Source organism: Capricornis sumatraensis, chromosome 4 (assembly GCF_032405125.1).
Source record: "Capricornis sumatraensis isolate serow.1 chromosome 4, serow.2, whole genome shotgun sequence".
In the NCBI taxonomy this organism is placed as follows: domain Eukaryota; kingdom Metazoa; phylum Chordata; class Mammalia; order Artiodactyla; family Bovidae; genus Capricornis; species Capricornis sumatraensis.
In genome coordinates, this window is record NC_091072.1 from 143,633,135 (window position 1) to 143,651,124 (window position 17,990).

Here is a 17,990-nt window from a genome sequence, read left to right on the forward strand (position 1 = left end):
TTGGACTACTTTAGCTCAACTTGTTTAAGCCTAGTAAATGCGTCTCCCACATGACTTGACTCACAGATCCTCTTTTGTCCACAGGCAGTTGTCTTAGGAGAGAGAAGAAAGCTCTCAGATGCTGTGTCAATTCAGGAACTCAGTAGAACAATGGAATACCAATCTTCGGTAGAAAATTTGGATGAAGATGGATATACTCAATTAGACTTCAGCTCTCGCAGCATCACCAGGAGATCTGTAGTCTCAGAGAAAGGTATATCTTTTTCTTTCTGACTTCAACATTCACACTCTTATAACTAAAAGTAGAAGTGGAAAAAACTGGACAGACTTCTGGTTTTCCAGGCTTTTATTAACATATTTTTAAAGGTTTTCAGAAGTCACTGAAGATAATTTGAATGAGGACTAAGACTGTTCTCTGGGCAACCATTCAATGGCTAATCACTAGCACGGTTGATCTTTGGATAACATGGGTTTGAACTGCACAGATCCGCTTATACATGAATGTTTTTCAAAAGTAAATAGCACACTACTAGACGATCTGTAGTTGGTTGAATCCATGGATGTCAAACTGTGGATATGGAGAAACTGTAGATATAGAAGGCCAACTATAAGGTATAGTGTGGGGAGGACCAGTGCCCTTAAACCCTGTGTTGTTCAAGGATCAACTGCATTGAAGTTAATTATTATGATGATAGAAAAAATACTCACACTTTCTCTGTTCTATAGAGACAGACACTTCAAAAGTAAGGAGTTGGTGATAAATGTGATGAAATGCAAAGATGAAGAAATTTCAATAAGAGTGACTTGTTTGACAGAAAAAAGTAAATTGTAGAATGAAGGTTAAGGAAACCTAAAGAAGTGCAGATGGACAACATCAGGATATTGGAGTTAGAAAACAAAAGAAAGAAGACAGGAAAAACAACAGGATTTTGTGGAAAAGGCCAAAGGGAGGTCAGAAATCAGGGTTTAGATAATAAGAACCTACTGTATAGCACAGGGAATGCTGTTCAACGTTATGTGGAAGCCTGGACTAGAGGGAGTTCAAGGGAGAGTGGATACATGTGTAGGTATCGCTGAGTCTCTTTGCTGTCCACATGAAATATCGCAACATTGTTAACTGACTATATTTCAATATACTTCATTTTTTTGTGCTTAGTGGTATTTGAGTCTTTGCAACCTCATGGACTGTAGCCCACCAAGCTCCTCTGTCCATGGGATTTCCCAGACAAGAATAAATCCCACCGATTTCCCAGACAAGAATAATCCCCGCCCAGAGATCGAACTCATGCCTCCCATGGCTCCTGCATTGCAGGCAGACTACTTACCACTGAGCCACCAGGGAAGCCATACTCCAATACAAAATAAAAAGTTTAATTCAAAATAAAAGAAGTCATATGGTTTAGAATCCCAAATCTGACTTTTTTATGTTTATCATGAGATTGATTTGGAAAAAAAATTTTAAACAAAAAGTTTTTTCTATAACAGTGAAGAAATATATATGTGTTAGATAAAAGATTCCATTATCAGGACATGAATCTTAGACATTATGTAAAAAAAGTGAAATCTGAAGAAGGGTGTTAAAACATTTCTCTCTTCACTGAGTGAGCAATTTAATCTCCTCCACAAGTCTTCTATTTGACAGTTTTCTGACATGCTCCTATTGCTGATTCTCGGTCTTGATGTGGTGATATTAATATAAAGTGAGTTTCCTGTTATCAAGAAAGAGATTATTCACAGGTTTTGACATCAACATCTGCTCTCTTCTGCTTTCTGGTCATTCCCATTGTGCAATTATTTTCCTCTTGTCACACAGTTTTGTTTTCTTGGGCAACCTTTTGGGGAAGAATGGAAAAACATGGTTAAGCAAGAGATAGGAAGGCGTGTGTGTGTTTATAGGTGTGTGTGGACAAACTGTGAGTTGCCTATCATGTGCTAGTAGTTTCTAAACCAGGTGCTTTTACTTCTGTTGATCCTCACAATCACTCTTCGATGCATCATTACCCTAATTGTTCACAAAGAGAAATGGAAAAATGGAGGAAGTAATTTGCCCAGTGACAGACAAGAAATAAGTGAAAGAGGAAGATTACCCTTCCTACCCAGTGTTATTTCTGCTGCATTAAGCTGTCTCTTCTAAGATTGGATGGGAATCCTGGTAATGTCAAGACCTAAAGATATCAATGTGGAGCTGAAATTAGGAGTGCATAGCTCTCAAGGCACTGTGCTCAAAGTACAGTTGCTGACCCAGAAGAAGTACACTAAAGAGGGAGGAAAATTCAGACTAACCCTAGACGAGTAGGTTATCTGGGTATCAGATTTGGATGAACTGCAAACTGGCGTGCTCAGTGATTTACCATCCTGTTTCTTGATTCCCTTTCTGCTCCCTTTGGCTTTCTAGGGCTTTGTGCTGCATCCTCTCGTTGGCGTCTGATTGCTGTGACTCTGGGCATTTTATGCTCAGTGCTGCTGGTGATAACTGTGGTCCTGAGTACCTTGGGTAAGTATTGGTGGGGAAGATGAACAACAACAGACATTTAATAAGCATTTATAATGTTTCAGGCATGCTTTTAAGGAAAGTTTTTTTTTTTTTTTTAATGTGGACCATTTTTAACTTCTTTATTCAATTTATTATAATGTTACTTCTGTTTTATGTTTTGATTTTTTGGCCCTAAGGCCTGTGGGATCTTAGTTCCCAGACAAGGGATAGAACTCATACCCTCTACACAGTAAAGTGAAGTCTTAACCACTGGACTACCAGGGAAGTCCCCCAGGCACTCTTTTAAGAGTATAACATAATCTAGCTGGATCTGAATACCAACCCTTTGAATTGATGTTATGAGTTCTAACTTTATTTCTAGGGTCATAAACTAGTTAACATTAGGACCGTGATTAGAAATGCAGGCGATCTGTCTTGATAACTCATACTCTTATCTACAAGATCTCCTTGCATAGCTGGTTTCAAAGCTGTGGAATTCCTAGGATAAATTTAATGAAAGGAAACCAGTGGAGGTGAGGGAAGTGCACTTGGTGCTTATTTTCCTAAGAGATAAATTCCCTAAAGAATTTAAGCCATTTTTTGCATCTCATGATTTAAGGAAATTGTTTTACACCTGATCTTTAAACTCCTTTGGATAATATCAGGAAATACTCAAAGCACTTATGAAATTCTGAGTAGTTATTTTGTAATAGATGAATACGTTTCCTTAGATTTTATTGTTCATGAATTCCATTTTGGATAAAGTATTATTGTGCCTTTGAGAAGGGCATATGAAAGTATGAAAGATTTCTTAAGTAGTCATGTGTTTATTGAATACATTCTGTGATATAGGCACCTGGCAGATTCTCAAGGAACTCTCATTTTTAAAATAATATAATAAAGAAGATTTATTACTATTTCAAATCCATCGTGGTACTAAAGGACTATATTCCACTTGCCTCTTCCTTTCCCCCATCCTCCTATCTACTTCATTTTTATCTTTTGTATTAAATCTTCTTTATGGAAGTTATTTCTTTTTCCATCTATTCAAGCTATCACCTATCTATCTACCATCTATCTCTGCCTCTCCATCAGCAATGTATTATCTGTTTCTCACTAATCAAGAATACATCCCTTTAAATTCCAACAAAAATGTAAGTTTTTGGATTTTAATTCTCAAACATAGTAAAAATGACTTTTTTTTTCTTCTGTCATTACTATTGTTGTTGGTATATGAAGGTATTTGGAGATCCAGTTCAGGGAACAACCTGTTGAAGAGTGACAGCTTTCCATCAAGAGATAAAGACAACCAGAGTCAACCCACACAATCATCTTTAGAAGATAGTGTGATACCTACCAAGGCTCTCACGACCACAGGCAAGGGCAGAGTCAAGGATTAATAAGATCCTTGATTCAGAAGGGTTAACTTTTGGTACTAAGGCTTGGAGCAGGGGATGAAGAAAGTACTTTTGCATGTGGTGATGCTACATTCAAATAAAGCCCACAGCAATATTATCTCAGTAAAATAAGTCCTCTGTAATATACAAGGGCTTCCCTAGGGGCTCAGATAATAAAGTATCTGCCTGCAATGCAGGAGATCCAGATTGCAAAGTGATAGCATAAATACCTTATGAACTTAGTTGAATCTCCAACTTAGTTGGATTTTTTTCAAATCACTAATTTTTCACATATTTAAGCTTTTAGAGGTTTGTGTAATTTGATTTGAAGGAACAGAATGGGTTCTCACATGATAGGGAAAAGACATTTTAAAGTGATATAGTTAAGATAGGAAATAGGACACCAGAAAAGGTAAAAAAAAAAAAAAAAAGAATAGAAAAAGGAAAGAAGGGAAAATGTTGCTAAGAATTTAAAGGTTCATTGATATGTTTAATATCTATAAACCTAATAAATATGTTTCTGAAAACCAGTTAAGCTTGTTTTTCTTTAATCATGTAAATTAATCGATTTAATTACCATTTTGTATACAGTAGACTTTAATCCCAATATTTGGACTTCAATTTTCCATCTCTGAACACATACCTCTTCACTGTCTTTATCACATTACTCTGTAACGTGAATGAGTGCTCTTATACTTTTCTTATATGATGAATTGCATTCTGAAATAGATGTCACACTTGTAAAATAAGTCAACATGAAATGATTGTATATCTCAATGACTGATATTGCATTGATTTATTTTGAGAGTTATCATGGAGAAAAGGAGTTCTGAGCTGACAGTAAAGGCATGGAAGACAAGACAAGAAAGAAAGGAGAGTTGATAGTCTAAAACACTGTAGTCACTCAGTTATTTTTTAGCAGTAGATGAATAAGGGGTTTAGTATGATCCCTTCTGTAAAGTCATATCTATACAATTTGAATTGAAAATGATATTCATGGCAGTTTATTGATTATTATGTCCTTAGGATGAATGGTACTGAAGTACCATTCATAGTATGAACCTCATTGTATTTATCTTTTATTTCCAGGAGTTTTCTCTAGCACTTGTCCCCCTAACTGGATCACACGTGAAGATAGCTGTTATCTATTTAACACACTATTAGATTCCTGGGATGCAAGTAAAAGACGATGCTTTCAACTGGGCTCTAATCTTCTGAAGATAGACAGCTCAAAAGAGTTGGTAAGTGTAGATTTTGGTTATAGTATCTGTGATCTATACTGAGCAGAAAAGTAGAGGTAGGTTCCAGATAACTATTTTCCCTAAAAGAAAGTAATTTTACATATTCTCTATAATTATAGTAATAGCATATATTGAGTAAAGCATATAATACAAGCTTTTCTTTTTAATTAAAATATGAACACATTTTGGATTTTCCTGCTAGCTCAGTTGACAAAGAATTCACCTGCAGTGCAGGAGACCCAGATTCAATCTCTGGGTTGGGAAGGAAATGACAACCCACTCCAGTACATTACACTTTAAAATAAATCCTTTAAACAGAACTCCAAGTTGACTCTACTAATCAAGCCACACTCATTTTTGTGGGTTTGAATTTTAGGTTTTATTTATTTATTAATTATTATTATTATTATTTTACTTTACAATACTGTATTGGTTTTGCCATACATTGACATGAATCCACCACAGGTGTACATGCGTTCCCAATGCTGAACTCCCTGTGGTGAAATAGAAGGTTCTTCCCCTTATCGCCATAATTATCAAGCTATGATAATATACACTTGTAAATAATTTATTCCTTGCAAGATACCTGGAAAGACAAGAGGTTTAAAAGTAAACCTCTAGCCATGCTCAAATAATTTTTAAGAAAATAGAAACGACTCAACAGCTGTTATAAGTTAAATATCTTGTATTGGCACCAAATGCCATAGAAATTCAGAGAGAGAAATTCCTGTAGACGTAAAAATTGCACAGAAAAAGAGCAACTTGCAATGCATCTTGCCTGAAGGATAGAACTCAGATGAGCTATGAGGAGTTAATAGCCAGGGACTATTCTACCTTATAATCTGAACAGCCTACAACTTCTATACTTACTTTTACTGCTCGCAATTTTTGTGTTTCTGTTTTGTTTTCCCCACAGTTGTGGTTGACATAAAAATTAATGGAAGTAGATGTATGGCAAAAAAAAAAAAAAGGGGGCATGGGACTGGAAGTCTGTCTGGCTTTTAGACTTCGCTATAATTGCCACGTTGTTGAGTTATATTTGTCAATAATTCAAATATGATCATTAACCTGTAGATTACTTATTCATAAAACGTGCAGTGGAACCAAACTGTTTTAACCTAGTCATCTAACTCTGCGAAGCATTTCTTGACAAAGGCTATATAAACTTATATTTTCAATTAAAATTGTGGAGATGATAGTAGCCTGTCATCCATGAACACGGCCTGCAGACTCTGTCGTTCTTGGATTTATTCTGGTAGATTGGATGCAGGAAGAACAATTTTGACATCAAGTATTTATTTATTTATTTATATTAAATTTTATTGGAGTATAGTCGCTTTAGGATGCTGTGTTAGTTTCTGCTATAAAACAAACTGAGTCCCCTTTTATTAAGATTTCCTTCCCGTTTAGATCACCACAGAGGGTTGAGTAGAGTTCCCTGTGCTCTACGGTAGGTTCTCATTAGTTATCTCTTTTATACATAGGCTTGTATGTATGGGACTCCCCTGGTGGCTCAGTGGTAAAGAATCTGCCTGTGATGCCGAAGATGCAGGAGACCTGGGTTCCCTGGGTTGGGAAGATCCCCTGGAGAAGGGCATGGCAACCCACTCCAGTATTCGTGCCTGGAGAATCCCATGGACAGAGGAGCTCAGCAAGCTACAGTCCATAGGGTGGCAAAGAGTCAGACAGGACCGGGTGACTGAGCACGAGCATTGAACACAAGTATATATTTATATATCAATCCCAATCTCCCAATTCATCCCTCTCTCCTTTCTGCCTTGGTGTTCTTAAATGTGTCCTCTATGTCTATGTCTCTATTTCTTCTTTGCACATAAGTTCATCTGTATCACTTTTCCCAGATTCCCCATATAAAGCAACATTACATGATATTTATTTATCTCTTTCTGACTTACTTCATGGTGTATGACAGTCCGTCTCTAAGTCCATCCATGTCTCTGCCAGTAGCACTATTTCATTCATCTTTATAGCTGAGTGACATTCCGTTGTTTTTATGTACCAGTCTTCTTTATCTATTTCTCTGTTGATGGAAATTTAGGTTGCGATTATATCCTGGCTACCCCAAATAGTGCTGCAAAGAACACTGAGGTGCATGAGTCATTTCGAATCACTGTTTTTTTCTGAGTGTATGTCCAGCATTGGTATTGCTGGGTCACATGGTACTTCTAGTTTTTTGAGAAACTTCCATACTGTTCTCCATAGTGGCTGTACCAATTTACATTCCTACCAATAGTGTAGGAGGGTTCCATTCTCTCCACAACCTCTCTAGAATTTATTGTTTGTAGTTTTTTGATGATGGCCCTTCTGACTGGTGTCACCTCTGACTGGTGATGCTTCAGTGTGTTTTGAATTGCATTTGTCTAATAGTTAGTGATGTTGAACATCTTTACATGGATTTGTTGGCCATTTGTATGTCTTCTTTGGAGAGATGTCTCTCTAGGTCTTCTGCCCATTTTATTTTGTTGTCTGTTGTTTTGATACTGAGTTGCATGAGCTGTTTGTATATTTTGAAGATCAATCCCTTGTCAGTTGTTTTGTTTGCAAATATTTTCTCCCATTCTAAGGACTATTTTTTTGTTTGGCTTGTGGCTTCCTTTGTGGTACAAAAGCTTTAAGTTTAATTAGGTCTCATTTGTTATCTGTTTTCATATGTTTTTATTTTCATTACTCTAGAAGGTGAGTCCAAAAAAATCCTGCTGCTGTTTATGTCAAAGAGTGTTCTGCTTATGCTTCTTTCTAAGATTTACAGTGTTCAGCCTTACATTTAAGTTTTTAATCCATTTTGAGTTTATTTTTATGTATAGAGTTAGGCAGTGTTCTAATTTCACTTACCATTGCAATAGAAAGGATAATACCTCAGAATAAACCTAACTTATGGAGGCAAAGAAAGTGCAGAAGATTTGATGCTTTTGAACTGTGGTGTTGGAGAAGACTCTTGAGAGTCCCTTGGACTACAAGGAGATCCAACCAGTCCATCCTAAAGGAAATCAGTCCTGGGTGTTCATTGGAAGGACTGGTGTCAAAGCTGAAACTCCAATACTTTGGCCACCTGATGCGAAGAGCTGAGTCATTTGAAAAGACCCTGATGTTGGGAAAGATTGAAGGCAGGAAGAGAAGGGAACGACAGAGGATGAGATGGATAGATGGCATCACTGACTCGATGGATGTGAGTCTGAGTGAACTCCGGGAGTTGGTGATGCACAGGGAGGCCTGGCGTACTGCAGTCCATGAGGTCACAAAGAGTCGGACACGACTGAGCGACTGAACTGAACTGAACTGATGGAGGCAAAAAAACCTGTACTCAGAAAACTATAAGATACTGATGAAAGAAATCAAAGATGACACAAACAGATGGAAAGACACACCATGTTCTTGAGTTGGAAGACTAGTACTGTGAACATAACTATACTACCCAACACAATCTACAGATTCAATGAAATTTTCCTATTAAATTACAAATGGCATTTTTCACAAAATTAGAAGATTTTTTCAATTAGTATGGAAATACAAAAAGACTCCAAATAGCCAAAGCAATCTTGAAAAAAAACAGAGCAGGAGAAATCAGGCTTCCTGACTTCAGACTATACAGTCATCAAGATAGTACGGTGCTGGCACCAAAGTAGAAATATAGATCAATGGAATCAGTCGTGTCTGACTCTTTGAGACCCCATGGGCTGTAGCCCACCAGGCTCCTCTGTCCATGGGATTTTCCAGGCAATAGTACTGGAGTGGATTGCCATTTCCTTCTCCAGGGGATCTTCCCGACCTGGGGATCGAACCCGGGTCTCCCACTTTGTAGACGGACGCTTAACCATCTGAGCCACCAGGGAAGCCCTTCTCATGGAAATACAAAAGACTCCAAATAGCCAAAGCAATCTTGAGGAGAAAAAAAGAGCAGGAGGAATCAGGCTTCCGGACTTCAGACTATACAGTCATGAAGATAGTATGGTGCTGGCACCAAAGTAGAAATATAGATCAATGGAATAGGATAAAAGCCCAGAAGTAAACCCATGCACCTATGGTCACCTAATCTATGACAAAAGAGCCAAGAATATACAATGCAGAAAAGACAATCTTTTAATAAGTCGTTCTGGGAAAGCTGGACAGCTATACGTAAAAGAAGGATCTATTCTTTGTTGGAAAATTAAACGATAAGGACTCTGAAAAAATGAGATACGCTTTTGGAGACAGTGGCTGGCATTCAAGAATTGGCACGTCTATCTAGGCTGATGCCAGTATATGCACGCATCCTCCATCAAGGTGATTCAATCTCTGTCTCTCAAAATCTCCTAACAGTCTTTCTCTGTATCTTCTCTGTCTCTATCATCTCTGTCCTTCACTGTCTCTCTTTCTCTCTCCTTGACTTGTATCTATGTTTCCTTACAGGAGTTTATATCAAGGCGAGTGTCTTCCCAGCCTGATCATTCATTTTGGATAGGGCTTTCTCGCCATCGGACAGACGAACCATGGCTCTGGGAGGATGGCTCCACCTTGTCTAACTTGTAAGTATCCGGAGAGACAAAGATTCATACCTTCTCTTAGAGAGGTAAGAGCATGTCACACAGTTAAGGATCCAGTCTGTTGGCCATAATAAGGAAGAGAGAGAAAAAGAGACACCGTGATGGGAAGAGACACCGAGCCAGGAAAAAAAAAAAGTAAAACAAGAGGATAGAGGAGGACTTACAGGTCAAAAAGTGCTGAGTGGTCACTTCAAGATATCAACACAAGTGGTCCCTCAGCTTTCTTACCAGGAGGGCATGTGTTTGAAGATTCCCAGGAAGGAGCACTCACTCAGTATAAATCTGTGGTTAAGAGCAGGGCTTTGAAGTCAGTTTTCAGCCTAAGTCTGGTCCTTTCACTGTGTGGAACTGGATAAGTTGCTTAATCTTATCTGTGCCCCCCCCCCCACCCCTTTCCAAATCTGTAAAGGAGAATAAAAATAATTCCTACCTCTAAAGACTTTGAGATAAAAGTAAAATCACTTGGCACAGTGTCTGGCACATGCTTTTTATCATGGGTTCAGATAGAGAAATTGTATGCGTAAGCAGCCTGTGGTTCAGCATCCTGGGGACATAATTTTTTCCTCCCACCTTCCACCTTCCCTGGTGGCTCAGATGGTAAAGAACCTACATGCAGTGCAGGAGACCCGGGTTCGATCCCTGGGTGTGGAAGCTCCTCTGCAGAAGGAAATGGCAATCCACTCCAGTATTCTTGCTTGGGAAATTCCATGGACAGAGGATCCTGGTGGGCTACAGTCCGGCGAGTGGCAGGCAAACACAACTGAGTGACTAACACTGGCAACAACACTCCACCTGGTGGCAAGATTGAGAAATGCACATTTCATTTGTTACTCTTTTTTCTGTTTGGCAGTTTTATTTTCCATTTAATCCTGCACCAAAATAGTCCTTTGTTTTCCAGCTTCTGCTAGGTTTTCTGCTAAATTCTCATTTCAGATGCATTTATTTCACAGTATTAAATTAAATAAATGGCAACCAACCAACAATTGATGGCGTCTCGGAATCAGTAAAAAGATAGCCCTAGAAAACAATAGAGATCTATGCATTTTATTAGATTTTCCCCACAGATTCATGGTTTTCATTGCTTCTTATTCCTCTCTGCCTCTCCTACCTTCCATTTTGAATCATTTTTTTAAATCTGAAGAATACATTTTCGTATTTCCTTTAGAGTTGAAGTTTTACAGTTGAATTCTCTGCGCTTGTCTAAAACTCTTTATTTCAACTTTTCTAAAAAATATTTTGAGTATAAAATTAGAAATCTGTAGCCTTTTTCTGTTAGGCATTCAAAGATATTATTATAATGTATTCTATTTTTATTGTTGTTTTTGAAAGGTCAATTATTTGAAAGCAATATAAGTTTTATGTCTTTTTTCAGCTTTGAAGTTTTCAGCCATACTTGCTTCAAATGTTGCTCTTTCCTGACTTTCTACCCTCCTTCTATAATTCCAATTAAATGTATTATAGACCCATTCACAATATCCTATATGTCTCATTTACTTTTTCCTATAGTTTTGTCTTTTTTCTTTAACCTATTTACCTGTCATACATCTTTCAGTTTCATTCTTTTTCCTCTTCTTCAGTTAAACTGCTGTTAAAAGCCCTAATTAAGCTTTTAACTTTGTTTAATAAATGTTTAAGTTTTATAATTTCTCAAATCTATCCAGTTGCAATTTATAATTCTTAGCTTTTCCAAAACATTCTCAGTATTGTCTTTTAACTCCTAGAATACACTGTATAGTTGCTTTAATATTTGTGTTTGATAACCTAGTGTTTTACACTCGTGTATCTGTTTCTGTTATCTTTTTCTTCTAATTAAAAACATTTATTTATTTGATTGGGTGGGATCTTCGTTGTGACATGCGAGTTCTTTTTAGTTACAGTATGCATGCGAACACTTAGTTGCAGCATGTGGGGTCTAGTTTCTCAAACAGGAATCAAACCTGGGCTCCTTGTATTGAGAGTGTGGAGGCTTAGCCACTGGACCACTGGGGAAGTCGCATTTTTCTTCTAATTTTTATTCATTTATTTATTTGTTTTTGTCTATGCCTGAATTGTTTTGTTGTTGTTGTTGTTAATGCACTTAACATATATTAAACTTTTGTAGAATTAATTTGAATTTTACAGAGTGGCTTTTCATTTGCTTCTGGCAAGCACTATTGGGTGTGAATAGTACAAACTGCTGAGTATGATCACACTTTGATTTTATACCACTGAACTATCTCATTTTGGCCAAGCACATTGAATTTATTAATGAACGATCTTGACAAAATATATAACTTATTTTTCTATAGCACTTGTTTGTGTTGAGTTTTCGTTTGCTATTTTAAAAACTGACAAGTGGACTCCCTAAAGTCGTAAGAGTAGGTCCAAACTAACATTTTGATGTGTAACTATTCATCGGTGACAGTCATTTTAATCTGGCTTTGTACATTCTCCAAAATCTCTTAGATGTCAAAAAGATATTTTGGAGAAGAACACTGGCCAGAATTTTCCCTGAGGCTGGATCAAATCTGTTTCATGACCTTGGCCTAATTATTTCAACAGAAGAATTCTCTCATTCCTCCATCCTCAGGACCAAGAAGAGACAGATGTACGGGATGAAGAGTACCAGACCTTAGCTTTTACACTGAGGCTCAGTAATGCCCTTTGAGCTTGACTAAATAACTAACACTCCTCCTTTAGGAAACTAAGGGCAAATAGAACAGAGCCATGCTTCTATTTACTCATGGTAATTCTCATAAGTGAAGTTGCTTAGTCGTTCAGGACTCTTTGCAATCCCAGGAACTGTAGCCTACCAGGTTCTTCCTTTCATGGCATTTTCCAGGCAAGAGTACTGAAGTGGGTTGACATTTCCATTTCCAGGGGATCTTCTCAACCCAGGGATCAAACCCAGGTCTCCTGCATTGTGGGCAGACACTTTGCCCTCTCAGCCACCAGGGAAGGCCAATTCTCATTGTCTATCATTATATTGGAATACAATACAACCTTCAGGATGCATTAAAAAATATACGGTTGTTTGGGACTTTTCTGGTGGTCCAGTAGCTAAGACTCTACATTCCCAGTGCAGGAGGCCCAGGTTCAATTCCTGGTCAGAGAACTAGATATGTCTCAACTAAGATTTCACATGTTGCAACCAAAGATACTGTATGCCACAACTAAGACTCAGAGAAGCCAAATAAATAAAATAATAAATATTTTTTAAAATATAGAAAGTTGTTTGAATTGCTTTTCAATGGTCTTGATATCTGTGATTCTTCACTTAGTTCTCAGTCACCGTTAGCAAGAACTCTTCTACTTGGTCTACTCACTAAATATACCCAATAATATTTTACTAAACTGCTACTTTATTTAATAAGTATCAGTTCAGTTCAGTCGCTCAGTCGTGTCCGACTCTTTGCGACCCCATGAATCACAGCACGCCAGGCCTCCCTGTCCATCACCAACTCCCGGAGTTCACTCAAACTCATGTCCATTGAGTTGGTCATGCCATCCAGCCATCTCATCCTCTGTCATCCCCTTCTCCTCCTGCCCCCAATCCCTCCCAGCATCAGAGTCTTTTCCAATGAGTCAACTCTTCGCATGAGATGGCCAAAGTATTGGAGTTTCAGCTTTAGCATCATTCCTTCCAAAGAATACTCAGGACTGATCTCCTTTAGAATGGACTGGATGGATCTCCTTGCAGTCCAAGGGACTCTCAAGAGTCTTCTCCAACACCACAGTTCAAAAGCATCAATTCTTCGGTGCTCAGCTTTACTCACAGTCCAACTCTCACATCCATACATGACCACTGAAAAAACCATAGCCTTGACTAGATGGACCTTTGTTGGCAAAGTAATGTCTCTGCTTTTGAATATGCTGTCTAGGTTAGTCATAACTTTCCTTCCAAGAAGTAAGTAATAAGTACACCTCTAGGTAAAAGGTTGAAAGATAAGTAAAGAATTATTATGTATTATAATTTAATATTATAAAGTATTAAATGATTTTTCTTTTTTGTCAGAGTTGTATTTAATTTTATTTTCAACTAGTAGTATTTCTTAAAACAATTTTGAGTCCTTTTTATGCCTTAATAGTGAAGGTTGTTATGCTACCATTTGGAAAATTTGAATTTAAATTCTTTTTTTTTCAATAATATGCACTTCAGAAACTCTTTTTCACCAATATCCTTACCAACTATGCCAGTATGTGGAGACAGTAGATATTAATATTATTCCCTATGCTTGTACTAATTATCACATTGCATTTTATTTTAACAGGTTTCAAATCAGAAGTACAGTTACTGAAAAAGACTCGTCTCACAACTGTGCATGGATCCATGTGTCAGACATTTACGACCAACTTTGTAGTGTGCATTCATACAGTATTTGTGAGAAGAAGTTGTCAATATAATGGTGGAGGAGCAGAGAGATGTATGTAAGATACTAAGGAGGGTATAAATCCAAACAGAAAAGAGACATATTTGAGGTCAAAATAATTGCTGAAAAAAATTTCAAGAGAGCTCAGCCAACTTCAATCTCAGCTGAGAAACAGGACGGAAGGCTGGCTGTGATTTCCATACCCCCCAAGTCTATCCGGTAATCTGTATTGTGTTCTATTTATCAGAGTCCTTGAAATGGAGTCAGAACACCTGACCTTGAATTTTCATTCTATCAAAGGGAGAATTTTCATTCTGCCATTGTGTTTATCTGGGATTAGCTGTGAATTCTTGGTGTTTCAGGAGATCTTAATATCTGACTATACCAGAGTTGTATTTTGTCCTAAAAAGTGCCACTGGAGTTCATGTGATGTGTTTCCACTACTTTTCGCCCACTTTTAGCAGTGTATCAGACACAGATAGAAATAGATTTTGAATAGCTAAATGAAAAAATGGAAAAAAAAAGCTTTACTAAAATCAGAGCCATTTTATTATTTTATTCATCTCTATGGTCATGATTATGACCAAAAGCATCATAAAAACCATTAGTTGCATCTTTTTTTCCTTAATTCAATAACCAAGATAACATGTCTGCCATATCTCTAAAAGAATCTTGTATAATGTGAAACTGTAGGGAATCTGCTTTGGTAAGAAAGATTTCTCTTTTTAAATACTATCAATCAAAAAAAGATCTGATTAATAAATATAAAAAAGTAACCTGTCCTATTGGCTAAGGTATTAATGTTTTGTAATGCAAAACATTTTATTATTTTTATGATGACTATTTTGCAGTTTTCAGCAATTTCTCAGAAATTACTGTAAAAGGTATTATTGGAACATAAATAAGTTTCCTCATATGATGATTTGTCTCTTATTTTCTTTTAAACTTTCCCATTGGTGTTATTTATATTTCCAGTGGGGATTTCCATAATTACTAGAGAGATATTCTAGTGTTTATTAATATGTGAACAGAAACTGTGTCAAGTTCACTGAATTTTTCACTTTAAAGTCATTACTGTTATGCGATTTCACTTTACTAAAAATGTTAATTAAAGAATCTTTGGCATTTAAATTATGTGCCATGTATAATTAACACTATTATTGTTTGCCTTTTCCCCCAAAATGACGATGAATTTGGCACTGGGGAGGAAGTAGTATAGTAGGTAGTTTTGTGCTGAAGAATAAATTGTAGATCTTAAATATTTAAAAATCTAAGAGAAGGAGAAAAAATTTTCACGAAGTGACTATTACTTTTCTAATACACTAACTGGGGTTGTCACTATCTGGAAAGAAATGTGAAAATGGAAAGGTTATTAAAGCTGAGTTAAATTAAGGCATAAAGTGGGACTTTGAAAAGATGCCATGTATTTTAATTTTGTTTTTGGTTTAATTTTTTCTCCTGTGTCCTTAAAATGGAGCGCATGAGTTGAAGAAATCACGATAATCAAAGAAAACAATTTTGGATGCTGAATGTTCAGCTGTACTTGTAACCTATAAGTGAAAACTGAAAGCATGATTTTAACAAGAACTAGGCTGTCTAAAATATGCCTTACATTTCTTGTTACTATTACAGCCAACGTGGAATCGTGCATGAGAATGAACAGAAAACATCTATGCTTTTCCAAGTGACAGAAAAGTGAAAAGAGCAGCTAGTAGACCTTATGTCTCAAGGGTAATTCAAGATGAGGAATGATCATGCTCCAGAAAACACTTACCTCTTCAAGGATCACCATCTCCTCTTGCCTGAGTTATTGCAATAATTTTCCAAGTAGTCTTCTAGCACCTACAAAGCAGTTGTTCAGTCACTAAGTTGTGTCTGACTCTTCATGATCCCATAGACTGCAGCACGCCTGGCCTCCGTGTCCTTCACCATCTCCCAGAATTTGCTCAAACTCATGTCCATTGAGTTAGTGATGCCATCCAATCATCCTTTTCTTTTGCCTGCAATCTTTCCCAGCAGGGATGTTTTCTAATAAGTGGGCTCTTCGCATCAGGTGGCCAAAATATTGGAGTTTCAGTTTAAACAAGTCATACCAGCCCTCTACTAAAACTCTCCTTGACTTCCCACATATCTGAGTTAAAAAAAAGAAAAAATCTAACCAAAAAACTAAAGACCTTTTGTATATTGACCAAGACAATTGCTGGCCAGTATAGGATGCCATAATCTTGATTGAAAGGAGGGTGTTAGTTTCTCAGTCATATCTGATTTTTTGCAACCCCATGGACTGTAGTCTGACAGATTCCTCTGTCCATGGAATTCTCCAGGCAAGAATAATCTGATGTTCTTTGCTATTAAACCTTTATTGAGCTTAGGTGGCCATGTCTTCTTATGTCTTTTGTCTTATATATAGATTTTATTTTTACCCAGAGACTGAATATTTAATGCATCAAAAATATTAAATAAAAATAGCTGAGTATTACTCTAAAAAGTTTTATTCCTTCAAGCCGAGGGTCTCTTCTCATCAGTCATTCGCTTTATGACAATGGTTTCCTTACAGTTACTCAGTCACAGCCAGCATGCTTGCCTCTCGGGGTCTTTGAGATTCCTGGTCCCTTTACCTGAACTATTCTTACCCTAGATTTCTGTGGGTTCTTTCAATGAGGATGATTCTCACTACCTTATTGAAAATTTCCAACTCCTTTCTGGCACATTTTATTTTCTTTTTAACATTTATTTATTTTGGCTATGCTGGGTCTTAGTTGTGGCTCTCAAGTCTTCATTGAGGCATGTGGGAAACTGACCAGGAATGGGACCCAGATCCCCTGCATTGGAAGCACATGGTTTCAGCCACTGGAACACCAGAGAAGTCCCTGTATGTTCTTAATCTTCCTCACTTTCTGTATTTTTCCATAATCATAGTGTAATATATTCTATATTCGATATTACTTACTATCTTTCTTGTATAGCATCTGACTTCCTCCATATAATGTAGGCTCTAAAAGTACAGAGTTTTGTTTTCCACTGTTGTGCCTCAGAATCTGAGAATAGAACCTACAATGAAGTAAGAATCTTTGTCATGGCTGAAAAATATTAAGCATTTGAGGACAAGTAGTAAAAATGTTAATTAATGTAGGTTATTTGGTAAAATTATTAAGGATCTCCTTGAATAACTAATTCGTGTTAGTCGCTCAGTCTTTGCAACACTGTGGACTGTAGCCCACCAGGCTCCTCTGTCAGTGGAATTCTCCAGGCAAGACTACTGGAGTAGATTGCCATTCCCTTCTTTAGGGGGATCTTCCCAACCCAAGAATTGAACCTGGGCCTCCTGCATTGCAGGCACATTCTTTACTGTCTGAGTCACCAGTGAAGCCTTTGAATAACTGAAGTTCAGGAAATAATTCTAATGACTATTTCATTAGAATCATAATTATCAGCATCTCCTAAACTGTAACATCTCAACTGCAACTATTTCTGATATTCTGTCTTCTTGCTTGATTTTCATATGTAGCTTCAATTACCTCTCCCTTCCATTTTTTTTTAGTGTCTTTTCTTTTGTAACATTTTCTAATATTTACATTTGTCCAATTCAAATGGCCAAATAATTTTTTCATTTTCTGCTTCTTACAGGGCATTATGCAAGGGAAAGTTCTCTTTAGATTTGTTCAATTTAAAATAACTTGATGAACAATACACAGCTGGAGACACATAATGAATTCACGAGATATGTTTCCTGGCTGTCCCAGCCCAATTGTCTTCCACTCTCCTCTGCATTTAGTATGTTTGATTTAACCAAGTTATTTCCCCCAAATACAGAAAAGCATTGGTAGAATAATGTAATTCTATTGTACTTATTTGGGGAAACAATTTGGATATTATCTAAACCAATCTTCTTGTTTCCTTCTCAGCTTAGTAAATTTAGGCAAAAAAAAAAAAAAAAAAAAAAGGTTACCTGGCTTTCTAAAGTCCTAGGTAGTAATAGACATAAAATTTCT

General features: G+C 37.0%; 1 protein-coding gene across 7 annotated transcripts; it reads left to right on the plus strand.

Annotated features, from left to right (window-relative positions):
- Positions 1 to 147: 147 nt before the first annotated feature.
- Positions 148 to 16,179, plus strand: CLEC7A (C-type lectin domain containing 7A). 7 transcript variants are annotated; one of them, XM_068970948.1, is made up of 7 exons: positions 148 to 253; positions 2,396 to 2,494; positions 3,713 to 3,850; positions 4,960 to 5,111; positions 9,516 to 9,631; positions 13,900 to 14,052; positions 15,631 to 16,179. In XM_068970948.1, the coding sequence occupies exons 1-6, from the start codon at positions 151 to 153 to the stop codon at positions 14,030 to 14,032; spliced, it is 741 nt and encodes a 246-aa protein (XP_068827049.1). In that variant the 5' UTR covers positions 148 to 150; the 3' UTR covers positions 14,033 to 14,052; positions 15,631 to 16,179. The 7 variants fall into 7 exon arrangements, with proteins under 7 accessions (XP_068827049.1, XP_068827048.1, XP_068827052.1 ...); XM_068970947.1 differs by lacking the exon at positions 15,631 to 16,179 and having other exon boundaries at positions 13,900 to 14,668; XM_068970951.1 differs by lacking the exons at positions 9,516 to 9,631; positions 15,631 to 16,179 and having other exon boundaries at positions 13,900 to 14,668.
- Positions 16,180 to 17,990: the final 1,811 nt, after the last annotated feature.

Excerpts from the sequence above, each read along its gene's own strand:
- CLEC7A (XM_068970948.1), top strand. The coding sequence starts at position 151 with ATGGAATACCAATCTTCGGTAGAAAATTTGGATGAAGATGGATATACT. Across the intron at positions 254-2,395 it reads ATCTGTAGTCTCAGAGAAAG|GGCTTTGTGCTGCATCCTCT; the intron begins GTATATCTTTTT and ends TTGGCTTTCTAG. Across the intron at positions 5,112-9,515 it reads TAGACAGCTCAAAAGAGTTG|GAGTTTATATCAAGGCGAGT; the intron begins GTAAGTGTAGAT and ends GTTTCCTTACAG.